We start from the raw sequence: 17622 nt of genomic DNA on the forward strand, positions 1-17622 counted from the left end.
TTCATGTCATTGGAACCTCTCAGTTCATTTGTCATATAATACTATCACATTCGTCACTCTTTTAAGATAGGCTCTTGCAACGTATCTCAGACTGGTCTCTAAAGCTTGGTGTGCAGCGCTGTACCTTGCCTCCAATATAATTTTGAATGTCTATATTATTTATGAACCTTCTTTAATTTGGACTTTACATTTTACTACAAGTGCCTGGAAACCCTATAAATTAAAATCACTACTTTATTCTGAAATGGGTATAAACATCCCTCAGTGGTTCCCACAGCCCACACCCATGTCCAACAACATTCATTTTCTCCCAGATCACAGGTTGAATAAATACAGCAGATAAATATTTTTAACGATGTGGGTTGCAGGGCTGCCGCAGAACTTGTCATACTGGAAGAGTTGCATTAAGATTGAAATGACCTTCAGTCTCACAGGCCTGCTGCAGCGTCGGCCTCCAGTGGCAGGCAGGTTCAGGAGAGTGTGCGTGTAAGCTTTCTTTAATCAATGTCCTTTAGTCACATCCTTCTGTGGAGGTCACAGGTATGCTAATGAGAACCTTATTGCTCCCGGACTTGACTATGGAATCTTTCCTCAGTAGATTTGAAAACAGATCCAGGAAATCAGCCTCACAACCTGCAGGGACAAGGAATGAGATTCTGAATGGACATTTGTTCTCCTGGGAGGTGAACACTGCTTTGATTCACAGAATCAGGTAAGAATGACTTTTTTTCCCTTTTTTTTTTTTTTAATGGAGAGAGATGGAAAAGGAATCATAGCTCATTTTATTATCTAAGGCCTAGGTAAAGTCTGGCAGTTTCTCCTCACTTTCATAGTTTTGGAAGCCCATTTGTATCTAATTGTTAATTTTTGCATAGTTGTCTCCTTGAAAAACAGATCTTTGGGTTGCACAGATGTGACAGATAGCTGGCCTTGCTGGATTCTGACTGATCAAGAGAGCCGTTATGAAATCTAGAATCATTTAAGACCCTGTGAGGTGCAGTACCTTATGGTTTATTGGCATTCTGAAGACAGACCAGACATTTTGCCTTAATGTTGGATTTGAGATTTTATTAATCAGTGTTAGTAATATACAGTGCTAATACAAATTTTGATTTCCTGAAAGAGGGTGATAAAGTCAGTTGAAGCAGTCTAAAAAGAATGGCAATATATTAGCAGCATTCTTGGTAGATAGATAGAGTAGGGAAGCATAGGAGGTAGATCATTCTGGACCAAGTAAGAGCTTAAATCAAGTGAGTTCTCACTTTGTAGAGAGGGCTGATAATGTAAAACTAACCAGCACACACATATATGCACACATAAACACTAACACACACATGTTCATCTGTGTTTCATAGACAAACTTTGACCAATGTCAAAGTTTTGATGCCCTAGGGTTTCAATGGCCAGTTGTTCTTCATCTTGGCTCAGAAAGCACCTAGAAATGGCTTTTTAAAAGGCTATTTAAGTTTTCATATTTATTTTGTTAATATTGTATATGTATGTATCATAGACATATTATTTATATTATGTTAGATGTATAATAGATAATATATTATCAATTATTACATATTATTTATATATTATATATTAATTAAATTTTTTTAAAAAAAGCTTTAAGCAAGTATTAAGTATAATGGGCTTCAAGTCTGCCACTGAAACAGCAGCTAGTAGTGGGTAAATCTCCTTAAGTTCAGAGGTCCAGAGGTCCAGAGGTACGTTTTAGATGTGTTTTCTGATTCTTAAGATTGATGAAGGGACTTGGGACCAAAGCAAAGACCTAACTAGCCTTCTCCTAGAACTGAGGTGACCCTGCCATTGGTGTTGAGAGTGATCATAGTTTCAGTAAAGAAGGAGAGAACAGCTTCCCAATAATAAGATGTGTTTCTGTCTTTTTGTCCTTTCCCAGATCTATCCAACTCAGATATTTATGTTTTTAAGTTGATTTTTCACCTCTAAGCCTAAGGATTGCAAAATCTACTGCTTAAAGGAACCAGGAAGCAATTTCGATGGATTAGGCCCATGGGCAGGGATTAGCAGGGAGAGAGTACCTGGCACACCTAAAGGCAGCAGTTGCTGACATATTTTGGAAACCACATTTGGGTAAAATGCCAACTTTGGTATTTATAGGTGTAAATTCTGTCTTAGCAGAATCTGACAATGATATCATTTAGTTTATCATCTAGAATAAATCAAATGAAAACCTTGTCTGGGCTTCACTGAATGCATCGATCTCTTGTCATTTTAAAATAACAAGAGAAACTCTCAGGTGAGAAGTGTCTTAGCCAGAAACTAATTTGGAGGTTAAGTCCTGGGAGTTCCATCCCATATGACTGCTTGAGTTTCCTAAAGCACAGGTTAAGAAAACAGGTTCCCAGCTGGAGATGGCTCAGTGATTAAGAGTGCTTGTCTCTTTTGCAGAAGCCCTTGATTGGGTTTCTAGCACCCACACATGGTGGCTCACAGCCATCCTTAACTCCCCTTGTGAGGAATTGACTTTTGACCTCCTTGGGAACCAGGCTCACATGTGTTACATATACAAACATGCTGGCAAAACACTCACACATATAAAATAAATAAATCAACCCCCCAAATTTTTAATGAAGATTTGCTCCAAAAAATCTCATCTGGGTTTGTAATAACTCTTTAGCATTTAACCCCAAGAGTAGGGCAGTTTTTGCTGCATTGAAACATATTGATAAAGACTATCATTTAAGCACTTGAATTCCATCTCAGGGGACAAAAGAGGTAATACAGACAGCATAGCATCTCATTTTATGGAATTCTGTAGCATGGATACTAAGGTGATCACCATATATCTGTGGTCGTATATCTAAGGTTTCCCTCTCGGGAAGTAAAAGACCTCAACTTGGTAGTTAAACTTCAGAAATTCATCTTAAAACACCAGGTTTTATTTCTTCTCATTATATCATAGAGGATTCTCACTACCGAAAGTCACCTTGGGTGATGATAAATTATTTCAAAGGAAATGGTAAAGTAGTAACCTGTCTGGAACACAGGAGTTGCAAGCTATGTGACATCTATTTTGATCACCAAAAGAGAGATTTTTCACTCATTCCTGGCTTGAGCTACCAAGCTCTTTTCTTGTACCAGGAAGTAAGTGAAGGTGACATCAGAGTTTCAACAGTAATTCATTGGGATTTATCTCCATCTGGATAAGATAATGTTATTGTAAATTTAGCTGGGAGTGGTGGTACATTCCTTCTATCTCAGTACTTGTGAGGCAGAGGCAAATAGATCTCTGTGAGTTTAAGGCCAGCCTGGTCAAAATAAACAGACCCTGACTCTATAAATAAACAAATAGTTTAAACTGTTTCATGTAGCTGAGTGTTTTGCATGCATGTCTGCCTTACTTTCATGCCTAGTGCCTGGAGAAACCACAAGGGGTCTTAGGTCTGCTAGGACTGGGGTTGCAGATGGCTGTGAGCTCCATGTGGGTGCCCACAATCAACCTGGACCATCTGGCAGAGCCGCCAATATTCTTAACCACTATGCCACTTCTCTAGTCCTTGGACAAGATGCTTTTACTTGGTCCTAAACACAGATCTAAGCTAGCCAGCCTCCTGCAATGTACAAGCAATGTGTTGCATATCAGTCACACTGTGGACAGAAGCACTCTTAGCCCAGACTCGAGTATAAGCTCATAAATGGTATCATTGCCACAAACAAAAGAGGTATGGTATGGCCAAGGAATGCAAATGGATTTTTCTTCAAATATCAGTGTTAAATCACAGGAGTGGTTGCCAAGAGGATCATAGTGCTGAGAAAGATTTGGAAACCATATGCAGGCTTTCCAAAAGAGTACTTTTACATATTGGTCTTGGTTTCTAAGGACTTGGGACATGGAGCCAGAGGTAAGTGTGTTCTGTGCTTGCCGTCTTGGCATAGTCTACTGAAACAGAAGGGCTATGATCAAGTAGTCTGGGGCAGCTTGAAACATGTGCCCACTAATCTGTGATTTCTTTTTCTCTTGTGTTTCTTGTTCCATCTCTGTTTTGTCTTAGGAGAAATGGCAAAGCGTACCTTCTCCACCTTGGAGGCATTCCTCATTTTCCTTCTGGTAATGATGACAGCCATCACAGTGGCCCTTCTCACCCTCTTGTTCGTCACCAGTGGGACCATCGAAAACAACAAAGGCAAGTGTCTTGGGCTCTTCTGGATATCATTCCAGGGCCTGTTGGATATTTGTTGATTGATGGGCAGCACCTAGATGAGAAATAGTGTCTTTCTGCTTCAGCTGTCTGTGAGCAGCCTGATACGTATCTCCCACTGCACTACTTGCAGTTTCTGCAATGATAGCGCTTTTATCACATTTACCTTTGTCCACAAATAGCCAGATAACAAACAGATATACAAGTCCTCTTAGCTTTTCTGTTGATGTACTCAGAGTTCAAGGTTCTTCTAAGTCTAGTAAGTTCACCTTTTGCTGCTAGGCCTTCAATCTTTACCTGCCTGTTGGTTGGAGTACTCTTCTACTGGGAGGAAAGTAGACAACAATGAAAATCAAACAAACCCCCTAAAACGGTAAAGGCAGGTTTTCAGCCTCAATCCTTACAAGGGCCAGTCTTTCGGTAAACAAAGTACACCTTATCATGATATCATATCATCTTAACTCACCCAAGTTTTTGAGAGGAGATAGAAATTGTGCCATTTAGATATTGTCTGATTTTCTTATTGAAATGTTGGAAGCAAGCTTGGCTTCTGACTGTGATGTAAGCTGCAGATCCAGGTGATACTATCATTGGGTCATTGACAGAGCCTCTGTTTCAGGGCAAAGATACAAGGCTGTGAACTGAATAGAGCAGATAGATGAGGGCTGAGTGTTTGGATCAAATGTGTGTGTGTGTGTGTGTGTGTGTGTGTGTGTGTGTGTGTGTGAGAGAGAGAGAGAGAGAGAGAGAGAGAGAGAGAGAGAGAGAGAGAGAGAGAGAGATGCACTGGCCTTAGGTAAAGTAGCAAAGGAGCTGGTAGTTTTCTTAGTATTCCCATTTGTAGTCTCTTTTTTTCCAGTTTGTGCCTTGCCACATTTCAGTGCTGCGAATTCTCTAAAACCCAAAGGAGGAATGGTTCTCTGTTGCAGTAGGCAAAGTAGACTCTTGGACTGCTAGAAGTTAAATCATCCTTAGGATTTACTATTGCTCATTCAATATAGCTCCTAAAATTAGAGAGTAAGATGGAGCTCAAGAGGTTATAGAAGTCACAGTATATTTTCATAGGAATGGCTACTGGTTATTTATTTACTTATTTAGTGTGTTTGTGTGTTTTGGTGTTGGTGTACTGGTTTAGTGGTGCAGTTTAATAAGAATTCCATATATTTTTTTCATCTAATTTTCATAAAACTCTTATAAAGTTCTAGTGTTGATGCCATTTTACGCATTGAAACACCAAGATTGTAAAGAGCTTGCTCTCCATATGAGGCTTGGCCTTAGTTTTTGTATCATATTTTGATGTTAGTAGCAATGCAGCAAAAGCAAAAATAATGCTTTTCTCCCTGTAATATCTGATGCTGTGCAGGAGACATGTGTGTTTGTAACTCTGAGATGCAGCTGCAGGAATATCAGAACCTGATTTGAGGCTGATTGGGGACCGGATTCATCACATGTTCTTTACGAAGTCTTAGTTATGTCACGTCTCCAAGTTTCAGGGTTCTTGTTAATAAACTTGAGGATATTATGTTACCAGAGTTGGGAGGGTCTGAGGCTGGGCCCTGGAAACACCATCAAGCTATGCTTGGCTATTCATCCTTAATGGGCCAATTAAAGAGACAAACAAAGTCACAGCAAAGAGCATAAAAAGATTTATTCAATATGGCCACTGTGGAAAGAGGAACAAAGAGGGTCAGTGACCCCCTCCCTCCCAAGTCCACCTGACATGAGGTTTAGTTTGAAATAGAAGGAAAGCAGTATGTGGAACTGCTTGGTTTCATATCCTGGTCTCAGTTCGTCTCTTCTGGAAGGTACTTTGACAAGTTGTCAGGACAATGTGAGATCTTGTTCTAGCAGATAAGCTTCTGTCCCACCCCTGGCTGGCACCACATTCCCGTGCTTTTCCTCTTTAAAGCATGACATTTCTGGGGAGATTCCAATGTCTTGGGATCCATTGTTTCAGTAGCTAATAGCCACAGGGAAGGATGCAAGCATCTCTTAGGAATGTCATCATTGGGTCAGGTCAGTTACAGTTGAGCTGTTGATCTCTGAAATTGTAGTTCCAAAGTTCTGGAATCTCAGAAGAAGCCAGACATCAGTCTCTTCTCTAACTTCTTCTTACCACCAGTGACTGTGACAATGACATTTGATGCTGTGTATACTCCTGGCTACTGGTAGAAAAACAATTGAGCAAATGTATATAAAAGATGTCCAACTGGAAAGAAAAATCAAAGCTAGACAGCATCACCGGTCTAACTCTTTAATGTGTAGTCACAAAGTTGTGCAGTAGCACAAAGCTATACCTGGAAGCATGTTAACCTGTTCTTACTATAGATGAGAAACTCAGAGAGAATTAGATTGGGTGATCTGTTTTGCTGATAGCTGGTAGAATTAGATTTCAAACCAAGAAGTTTGTTTCTGGCACTTGCCTTTTAATATCTATATTATTTTGCATCTTCTGATATTCTTAATTCCACATTTGGTGTGGAATATATTTTTGTTAACACACACACACACACACACACACAAATATTAGAATAATCAAACTGAGGTGGAATTATGGCACACCATAATAAGCTGGTGACACACAGCTTCAATCCCAGCCTATAGAAGGCCAAGACAGGAAGATCTTTAAGTCCAAAGCCTTCTTGAAATACATAATGAGTTACTGTCTTAAATAGATGAACCAATCCAAAGCCAAAGAAAACTAAAAATGAGAGACAATATTAAAAGTTTTCCTTAGGAACTTGAAACTACGTCTTCTTCTAATTGCTGCCAGGAAGTAAGTGGGATAATGTGTTGTTTCTCAACTATCATGTTCTGTTTTTAGATTCAGGAAATCATGGGTCTTCAACCACCTTGAGTCCCACAACCACCCAGACTTCTCCGATTACACAAGCTCCAGACCCTCCTCCATTTCAGAACTTCAGTGGCTACTACATTGGCGTTGGGCGAGCTGATTGCACAGGACAAGTATCAGATATCAATTTGGTAGGTAAATGTCTGTCTGGGCTCTCTAAATAGGATATGAAACAATTAATGTTATTATTTGATATCCTTCATTCTGGATTACTTCATAATCATTTCTAGCTTTTGTGTTGACATTGCTGCTATCCAGCACTAAGAATATTATCCTATAAAGAAAACCAATTTTGGCTGGCCGGTGGTGGCACATGCCTTTAATCCCAGCATGTGGGAGGCAGAGGCAGGGGGATCTCTGTGAGTTCGAGACCAGCCTGGTCTACAAGAGCTAGTTCAGGACAGTCTCCAAAGCCACAGAGAAACCCTGTCTCGAAAAACAAAAAAACAAACAAAAAAAAAAACAAAAAAAAAAACAAAAAAAAATACCAAAAACAAACAAAAAAGAAAACCAATTTTAAAGTTCAGTTACAAGACCTGTTTTTTCCTTTACTTTTATTGATTCTTTGTGGATTTCACATCATGCATTCTGATCCCACTTGCCTCCCTGTTCCTTGGCATCTGCCCTCTGCCCTCACAACAACAAAATCAAATTTAAAAGAAAAATAAAAAACAAAACAAAGAATCCAAACCAAAATGAACAAAACAAGACAGAAGAATCTTGTGGAAACTGTAGTGTGGCCTGTTGAGACACAGTTTACCGTCTAGATCATTCATCTTTACTTGTAAGTGTTCATTACCAAGAGCCATTTGTCTGGCTTGAGGCCTCAGGTTTCTGCTACACCATCAATAACGGCCTCTCACTGGGTGCTCCCCTTGGATATCCTGTTGTTGCCCTGTATCATAGAGATTCTTCTATTTTGGATCTGTAGGTTTGTCCAATGTTGGATGTTGGGGTGGGCCAACTCATGGCCCTGGTTCTGGGCCTGGATGGTAGCTGGGTTGGTCAGCTGTTTAACTTTTCTTCATTGTCACTACCTGGATGAGCTCTCCAGCACTGCCCAGGCTAGCTCACCTAATGCAGCCTGCAGCAAGGAGCAAGGCCAGTTCCACTGCTCTGAGCCCTCAGAGCCAGGAGCCCCTCACTCATATCGCCAGGTCCAGCTCTACTGTTTTGCCCAGGCAAGGTACAGGGCCTTTTCTGCTGATTGCTGTAGGGATATATGAGGTGGAGAATGGGATCATCTATCCTGCTCTCAATGCCCTCAGGATTGGCTCACTCACCACCCTGAACAACATGGTCAGCTCTAGTGTGCTGCCCAGGTGGGTGCGGGGCCCACTCTCCCGTGTGCTGTAGCTGGTGAAGAGCTGGCTAGTTCTTTATTCTCCTGCTCTTAGGGCTAGTTCTCTCTCTTGCCACAGGTAGCAAGGGGTAGAGAGGAGTCAGCTCTAGTGTGCTGCTCAGATAAGAAGCAGAGGCAGCTTTCTCATGCACTGCAGCTAGTTAGGGTCAGAGCCAGCTCTCCTACTTCTGTGACCCCAGGACCAGCTCTCTCACCTGCTGCAGGTGGTATTGGGCAGGGGAAAGGGTATCTTTTCCTCACCATGCCACCACATGGCAGACTAGGGGGAGCTGGGTCAGCTCCTCTGCTTTCATGCCCTCAGGGATGGCTCACCTATGTCCCTGACCACAGGGTCAGCTCTAGCATGCTTCCCAGGTGAGGTGTACACCTATGGTGAGGGGTGAGGTCATCTTTCCAGTGGGGGAAGGGGGTGAGGAGTGGGTGCTACACCCTGAGGGGTAGGGCCAGCTTACCTGTGGCAACATTCAGTGAGAGGCAGGATCAGCCATTCCAGGGCCAGTGAAGGGTGGGGCTGGCTCAGCACAGCATTGTTTCATTGGCTGGCATGCTACCACGGGCCATGGATATCACCATAGAACCCAGCTACAGCAGAGCCAGATATGGCTCTCGGTCCAGATGCCACAATGGCCCCTGTGGCAGCATAGCTCTGGCAGCACCGTGACCCCTGGGTATCAACATGGTCCCAGGTTACTGGCTAGACCCTGGGCATCCACAAAGTCTTTAGTGGCAATTGAAGCCACGAACAATGCCACAGACCCTGGTCTCTGCAAGGCCATAGCCCCAGACACGGCCCTAGTCAGCAGCTGTGCCCAGAACTCACCATGTAGACCAGAGTGGCCTTGAACTCATACACATCCCCCTGCCTTTGCTACCTAAGTGTTGGAATAGAAGGCGTGATAGCATAGAGAAAGACAGTTAAAACTGTAAATGGAGGATAGGCCAGTATCAAGCACTTCTGTGAGTTTGAGGCAGCCTATTGCCTGCAGTATACCAATGATGGAAATACCCACTCACCTCACTGCTTGCCTTGGAAACAAGAGCAAGAAGTTGTCTGCTGGAAGTTGCTCCCTTCTAACAAATAATCTTTATACTCTATGGATTATACTCAGCTGTCTGTTCTGAGAGTAACCCTGATCTGTGAACTCTCAATGAACACTCTTCTCTCATGAGTGGGAAGACAACGAGTAGAGGTGGCCATTGGAAGACCTGGGTGTAGTTTTAATGGGTGGCTTCAATGAGATGGTGAGAGAAGGGTCATAGAATGCATGATCTTACTTGGCTTAGTCTAGAGAATGATGAACTGGGAAAAAGCTGAGTGAGGGTGGAGGAGGGGCAAGCACTGCCTTCCTTATAAAACCTTAGAAGAAAAGCTTCCCACCAAAGGCTTGCAAAGTCCTGGGGGTACAGCTATCTGCTTACTCTTCACAGAGAAGGCCTGCCGGTCTGTTCAGTACTCTATCATGATTTTGTCTTCATTACATTTTTGTAAACACACACACACACACACACACACACACACACACACACACACACACAATCTTACTGAGCCAGAGTCATGGTGGTTTTCTCTTTGTGCGCCTGAGCAGTCTCTTCCAGTACTGTGGTGCCTGGCTCCTGGAGAAGTTCAGTGCCTTTCTTTCTTTTTTAGATGGGGTATGGCAAACGTGGCCAGAATGCACGGGGCCTCCTCACCAGGCTATATAGCCGCGCTTTCATCTTGGTGGAGCCAGATGGGTCAAATCGAATGGCGTTTGTCAGTGTTGAACTAGGCATGATTTCCCAACGACTCAGGCTGGAGGTGAGTGATGAAATGGGGGGCTGGAAAGCAGCCTGTGGGTGCCCACAATGGGAACTCCTCATGCTTGCCTTCTTAACTAAAGAGCATCTCCTACCTTCAATGCAAAGTCTTGACAGTGTCGCAAACAATCATATAGGCAGATGCTCTTCGTTATTATGGTCTAAGTGTTTCTTTTCAAAACTTGTTTTCAGTTATGCTGGTGGCTCATCATTGTTATGAATGCAATGTTCTCTGAAAACTTGTTATGCACAACTCACATGGATTCTCACTTAGCCATCCTTGTCAGGTGTCTCAGAGCACTCACGGGTCACTGACCTCCCCAAGTTCTCACACAACTGAGAATACATATAAGCCATCATTTGTGGACTGAAATTCAGCTTTGCAATGAAGTTGACTACCAAATGGTAATGGAAGAAAATAGGTGATGTCACATGGAGGGCTTGTTATGCCAGACTGGTTATTGTTGGATGAGTTGGGAAATTGCTTTCGTCGTTTAAAGAATCTTAATCCTTAAACTACTGTAGAATGTGGTAGGATTTTGTTGGATTTCCCCCTGGATTTACAGATTGTTACTTACCTGTGTAGACAGTTGAGGTTAGCAGAGAGGTATCTAAAGGGTCCTTAAGGAACAGAGAAAGAAGAAGAAGAAACAGGAGAGAGGATGCCAGACAGGAAAGGAAGGAGGGGGAGAATCCAGTGGTGTCACGGGTTCCTTGTCAGTCTCCGAAGATAGTTTCAAATTCCTGGCCCAGAGCTACTTTCTATGTAAATTCAGATCCAGTAGTGACTATGACCTGGGAGTGTTTGCACAGATTCACAAGCATGAGAGAGAGAGAGAGAGAGAGAGAGAGAGAGAGAGAGAGAGAGAGAGAGAGAGAGAGAGAGAAAGGCGTAATGCTGACCAGGGCAGTGACCAGGTGTCAGTCATACAGGCTTGCTCTCTGTCACTTTCTCTTGTTCAGTGCTCTGCTCCTGTGCTGTGTGGAGTGGGCAGTGATGACACAGCCTACAGGCACCATCTGATATTGGCACTCTTGGAGTATAGTGGAAGCCTCTTTCGTGAGCAGACAGGAGGAGGGAGTTAAGTATTTTCCTCCCTCCTACACTAACAATAAAACTCTGAATTGGCTCTGTTGTTATCCCCAGATAGAATTTTAAAGAAATTAAGGCAGTTATTAGCAAATGGCAGAGCTGGGTTATGAAAAAACTACACTTTTAAAAAGAGACATTAACCCCAGTCCCTTTGTCTGAGATAGCCCTTGTGTAGCTGGTGTGGGTCACAAAGTCACTGTATAGCTAATGATAACTTTGAACTTATGATTTTTCTGCCTCTGCATCCTGAGTGCCAGGATTACTTTTGGTTGGTTTATGTGGTGCTGGGGCTTGAACATAGGACTTCTGTATACTTGACAAGTACTCCACTCAACTAAGAAAGACATCATTCTTCTAGAGAGAAAATTGCCCCAATCACCCACTTTTTTTTTTAAAAAAGTATTTTGCTAGTACTTGCAAAGGACACAACTAAAGGAATCACAACTAATGGCCACCATCTAGTTGAGTCTTAGGGGGAAATGACTATAACAGAAGCACACAGATAACCATAACCACTGGAGTACAGTTTTCTAGTAGTTACGTTTTTCTATATAATATTTTATCCAAAACACAGTGTCCTAAAACAATAAATATTTAGTATCTTACTTGCTCTGTGGAACTGGAACTCAGGGCTATCTTAGCTACATAGTTCTGGCTTGGGGTCTCTTGCAATTATGAGGATGGCAAAGAACAGATACACAGAGGCTTGACTGAGGAGGCAAGATCCATGTGCGAGATGCTTGTTGTCAGGAAGCTTCAGGTCTCCACTCAACTCCTCTTGAGTTCTTCCAAGGTGGAAGTCAGTGATTTTCTGACCCATTTTCAGAAGTTACACACAATTACCCAGTTTTGTTCATCAAACAAGTCTAGCCACGCTTAAAGTTAGGAAAATGAAGCTTTGGTACTATGTTTTGTTTTGTTTCAGGGCAGGGTCTCACTATATTGCTTAGGATTATTCAGTTCATACTCGACACTTCCTGCCTCCTGCCCCAAACCCCCATGTTCTGGGATTGTAGACCCTTGCCACTATGCTCAGATAGGCTTCACTTTTTGAAGGAGGTAGCATGAAAGAATTTAGGGACCCACAGTCTTTTAAGACTCTCATAAGGAGACAAGGATATATATAAGGAAAATGAGAATCAGGAAAGGATTTTCATAGTAGAAGTAATACTTGAGTGTGCAGAATTCTAAATGTTTAAATTGCAGAGGGAGTTGGTTGGATTTTTGTCAATGGGACATTAGCTTGGGTTATCTGGAAAGAGGGGGAGCCGAACTGAGGAATTGTCTCCATCTGATTGGTCCTCAAATATGTGGGAGCATTTTCTAGATTAATGATTGATGAGGGTGGGGGAACCTACTGTGAGAAGCACCATCCCTGGGCAGATGGTCCTGGATTATATAAAATAACAGGCCAAGTAATCTGTGGGGGATCAGGGAGCAAGCCCCTGTAAGCAGTGATCTTCCATGGCCTCTGCTTCTGTTCCTGCCTTCAGGTTCCTGCCTTGAGTTCTTCCCTTGATAGTGCAGTGAAACTTTAAGCTAAACAAACAAACAAAAAACCTGTTTCCCACTCCACAAGTTGCTTTTGGTCACCGTGTTTTATCATAGCAACAGAAGACAAACTAGAATATGGAGAGACCAAATGTAAGGGACAGAATAAATGAAGAGTTGTAAAGGAGGGATATAGATGTCTTCTGGAGGGAACAGAAGAAATCCATAGGAAATATGGAGTCATATATGTATAAGAGATGTACCTAGATGGTTCATTGGTCGGAACTATAGAGAACCAGGGATGCTAGATTGATTTTAATTATGTGAGTAATGTGGAATCTTAGGAAATGTTTGGGTGGAGTAATGTCAATAGTTTTACTGAGGATGTTTAATTAGACAGGGATGCTTCCTCTGGGTTGGAATGAAGGAGAACTAAAGGGAAATCATAGATTAGTAATGATTTAACATGGAGACTCAATGGTGAGAGCCCAGGTAGGAAAACAGTAGTTATACTGGGTATGTCCAAAAGAAAATGTTTAAAGCTATGGAGTTTTAGAAGGTGCTAGACAGCCGAAAGGGAAGTTAGGGCTTTGGGAAAGGTTGTCAATCTCTTCCTGGCAATTTTCTCTCTATGAGACTGGTCTTAATCCAATGGCGTGAGAGTGAGACTACAAGGTGGTAGGATGTGAAGATAAATACTGTGACATGTGGGGCTAAATGGAATAAACTCTAACCTAGCACGCATGGTGAGCCAGCTACCTTCAGAATAATCCATAGGTATTAACAGCCCTCCAACTCTTTAAAGGAGCTGTTATTATTATGGGATTAGAAAGACAGAGAAACCAAGTTGCAGAGGGTAAAGTAGCTTATCCAAGGTTATGTGGTGAGGAATTGTCAGAGCTAGGATCCAAAGTTAGGCATTCCCATGCCACAGGCCGTGCTCATTACCACCATACCACACGGCTTGTCTGAGGAATCAGAGATGGCTACCATTGGCAATGGCAGGGTCCTGATCAAAAGCCAGGCACTGGAGATGAGGAAGGAGTGCAGAGAGATGGTGGGTGGGATTCTAGATGCTCTTAGGTCAATAGTGGCCTCAGTTTAACCACCTCTTTCTGTTTTCGCTCTCCTTGCACTGTGAGGCCCAGGGGGGAGGCCTTTATACCCACCCACTCAGTTTTCACAAGTCGGGCCAAGGAAAGAGAGAAGAAAAGTAAAACAGTTAAGTACATGAATTAAGCAGATTTATGATGTGGGGTTTTAGTCAGGTCTCCTCTCAGCTCTAAGACTGTGGAATGAAGATAGGGATAATATGGGAACAGTGAGGAGGGGCAGGAAAACAGAATGCCTTTCTCCCCATTTTGATCATGCTCCCCAGAGGGCTGGCAGTGGAGCGGAATAGAAGGGGAAGATGAAGAAGTGAGCAATGGACAGGACTGTAACTGCTTTGTTCTGGGCAAACAGCCTTCCCTTCTTGAAAGTGGAACACGACTGTCTATAGCAGTTATTTGCAGGTATGGCTAGCATGCCAGTATTTAATTTCTTTTGCCTTAAATCTCTATCAGAGGTTGTGGTTTAAGATATCGGTGAGTTCTTCATTGTTCTAAAATCCAAGTTTCATGATTGCTGTCTTTCCTAAGAACCCAACACGTCGTAGCATCAAGGAATGGATTTAATTCTACAAATTCTAAGTTGGAGTTCATTAGGGAGGAAATGAGTGGCGTGGGGAGCTTTAAACTGGACTTTCACTCTTCATCTTTTCCCACTTTCTTGTCCTCGTGGAGAACTGTGAGAACATCGGCCTTTGGCTTTAACTCAGCTCCATGGTGGTGATTCATTGGTCCTCTTCCCCTCTGATAAAGTTTTCTTCTCAATGAGTGTGGTAGTTTACTGCCTAGAGGAATGTGTGGGAGGGATGGGGCCTCTGCACTAGAGTTAAAGTCAAACAAAAGAGACACAGAAACTTGCTAGGATGGAGCTGAAGGCTACTTGGTCAGAGGGCTGTTTATTATAACTTGCCATTCTCTTTCCACAGTACAGTTTAGGTGAATACAGCATATTAGATATTAGTTAGGGTTCTCTAGAGGAACAGAACTTATAGGATGGATATATATATATATATATATATATATATATATATATATATATATAGACACACACACACACAAACACACAAATAAGCACACAAACACACAAATAAGATGTTATTAAATCATCTTCCTTTGAAACAGTAACAACAGTTTCTCACAGCCGAGAGAGGCTGAGAACCTGGTGATCACAGGGTCCCCGAGGCAGACTGCCTCAGCAATGGGAGGCGCTAGTCCCACAATAGCTGTCTCATAATAGAGAGGTTGAGAACTTGGTAGGATCAGCAGTCTCAATCTGTTACTGAAGTCCTGTACAGTTCTGGGAGAGCCACTAGTGCTCAGTCAATGATGGAAACCTGGAAACACAGGTTCTAGCATTAATAGAGGAATGTGTAGCAGCAGCAAACAGGGTTAATTAATTCAGCAGTGAAGGTAAAAGGTGAAAATTTTCCCTGGCTGGGATGCTATCCAAAGGTTTGCTCACATTTGCTGTAGCTCTTTCCATATAAATTAAGGCAATTAAGACAATCCCTCAACTGAGGATCCTTCAGGTAATTATGTCTTCTCCTTGGCCTCCTTCTTCTTTAGATTTACTTTATTTTGCATGAATGAGTGTTTACCTGTATATATGTATGTGTACCATATGTGTGCAGTTCCTACAAAGGCCAGAAGAGGGCATAAGCTCTCCTGGAACTGGAGTTATAGACAGTTATGAGCAGCCATGTGGATTCTGGGACCTGAACCAGGGTCCTCTGCAAGAGTAGCAAGTGCTCTTAACCACGGAGCCATCTCTCCAGCCCTCTATCCAGGCAATTCGATTTTGTGGCAAGTTGACATTAAAATCAGCCATCATGCATGGTAACCTTGGGGGCAGTAATAGATTAACGAGGCAAAATACTTTATATGATCTTCTGTTTTGCTTCAATGACCACCAAAGTGGAGCAAGACTGATAGAGCTCCTTAGTTAAAGAAGCAGAAGAGAGCAAACTGACATCTCTGCAGGTTAAATACATCATAGCATATCAGCTTCTACCCACATTAGACCAATGGTATGCTGAAATTGGATTGCACTAGTTCATGAGAGGTACTGCTAATGGTTGCTCTGTGATTGATACTTTAAAAAATTATTATTCACTCTTTAAAATTTTATCATTAATTAATCAATTAATTTTTCCCACAGCTTCCTCTCCCCCTTCTCCTCCCATCCCTCCCCCCCCCACACTCCCATTCACTCCTTCTCCCTTTCCTTCAGAAAAGTTCAGGCCTTCCAGGCATATCATCCAGTCATGGGAAATCAAGTGGCAGTAAGACTAGGCACCTTGTCTCCTGTTGAGGCTGGATGAGGCAACCCAGCAGTGATTGACAGCTTTATGGTATCATTTTAAAGAAATGACACCGAGAAGTAACAGTACTAGTGAATGTCAGATTGCAGATGATTAAGCAGGATCGTAATTAGCTACTCAGCAGCATTACTATTTTTTTCTATATTTGCTGTGTGTGCGTGCAAGGGTGTATGTATTTACATATCCATATGTGTGTGTTCATCGAGTGACTAATGTAACAAACATTTACTAAGGTTCCTTTATCTACTGCTCAACAGTGAAATTCCAAAACCTAGTGGCTCAAGTCAGTACTGATCTGGTCTGAGTGCAGTGCGTTTCTATGTGTTTAAAAGCCCTGAATGGCAGGGCTACTCACTCATGTGTCTAGCATATTAGTGTTGACAGGATGGTTCCTTCCTATGTGAGTCCTCCTCCAGATTCCTGGGGTGACCTCACACACGGTAGGTGGTTTCCTATAGACCAACAAGTACGACAGTCTGTGTCAGAGAACAGAGGATTCTTCATCTTGCAAAGTGAGGCTGTGGAAGTCTTTTCAGAGTTGGTCCCCCGTGTCTGGGATGCTTTTCCGGGAGGTAACATAAGCAGGGTGGTGATATATTATTTATGATTTATTAAAGCTTGCCTGAGGATTCAGAAAGCAAAGTCAGCCACAGGCCATAAAAGCCCTTCACACACCTTTAATCCCAGCAGTCAGAATCTAGGAGGTGTGGTACGCACCTTTAATCCTAGGACTCAGAGGTAGATGGATCTCTGTGAGTCCAAGGCCACCCAGGAATACACAGATTGAATCAGTCTAAAAGAGTAACAGATCACATGCCTTTAACCCCAGTGCTAGAGGGCTATAAAAGATAGAAGCAGGGTCTTCAGCATTCATTCTCCAGCCACGCTGAAGATAGGGCATTCGTTCCCAGCCACACTGAGGAGAGGCAGCAGTTTGAGGCTTGATGAAGAGCTCAGGCATGGATCAACATTCAGCCAGAGATAGTGGTAAGAGCTAGTGGATGGCTACTTTGCTTTTCTGTTCTTTATCTCGAGGTTTGAACCCCAATATCAGTCTCTGGGCCTTTTATTAATTCATGTTACAAAGAAGCTTATTTTTTTTTTTCCATTTAAACACCTGCCCAACAAAGCCTCTCTTCAGGAAGACCCGTCTTTACTCTAGTCACCATTTTCCTTTCCCAACAATGCTTTCCTGCATAGAGTTCATCACTGTGTGATCTAACACTAATAATTATTTTTGTATTTCTTTTTCATTATAATAAAATACCTTCGAGGTTCAAACTTACTATATTTCTATCTGTGAGAAATACTAGATTTTGAAAGAGGAATAGATAAGAGTTCTGGTTAGAGAGACTTGGACCTGGAGTTTGGTCCCTGCTACTCCTTAGATTAGCAGGAAAATTAACTTTTGTACATCAGCATTCT

General features: G+C 42.4%; 1 protein-coding gene across 1 annotated transcript in view; it reads left to right on the forward strand.

The window, feature by feature from the left end:
- The first annotated feature begins 4027 nt into the window (after nt 1-4027).
- Nucleotides 4028-17622, forward strand: part of Asah2 (N-acylsphingosine amidohydrolase 2) — a 64605-nt gene continuing 51010 nt past the window's right edge. Inside the window, exons 1-3 of the mRNA XM_035443092.1 lie at nt 4028-4154; nt 6994-7154; nt 10035-10184. Of these exons, the coding sequence (XP_035298983.1) occupies nt 4028-4154; nt 6994-7154; nt 10035-10184 (438 nt within the window). The remainder of the gene's footprint in view (nt 4155-6993; nt 7155-10034; nt 10185-17622) is intronic.

The sequence above is a fragment of the Cricetulus griseus genome, chromosome 3 (genome assembly GCF_003668045.3).
Source record: "Cricetulus griseus strain 17A/GY chromosome 3, alternate assembly CriGri-PICRH-1.0, whole genome shotgun sequence".
Classification (NCBI taxonomy): Eukaryota; Metazoa; Chordata; class Mammalia; order Rodentia; family Cricetidae; genus Cricetulus; species Cricetulus griseus.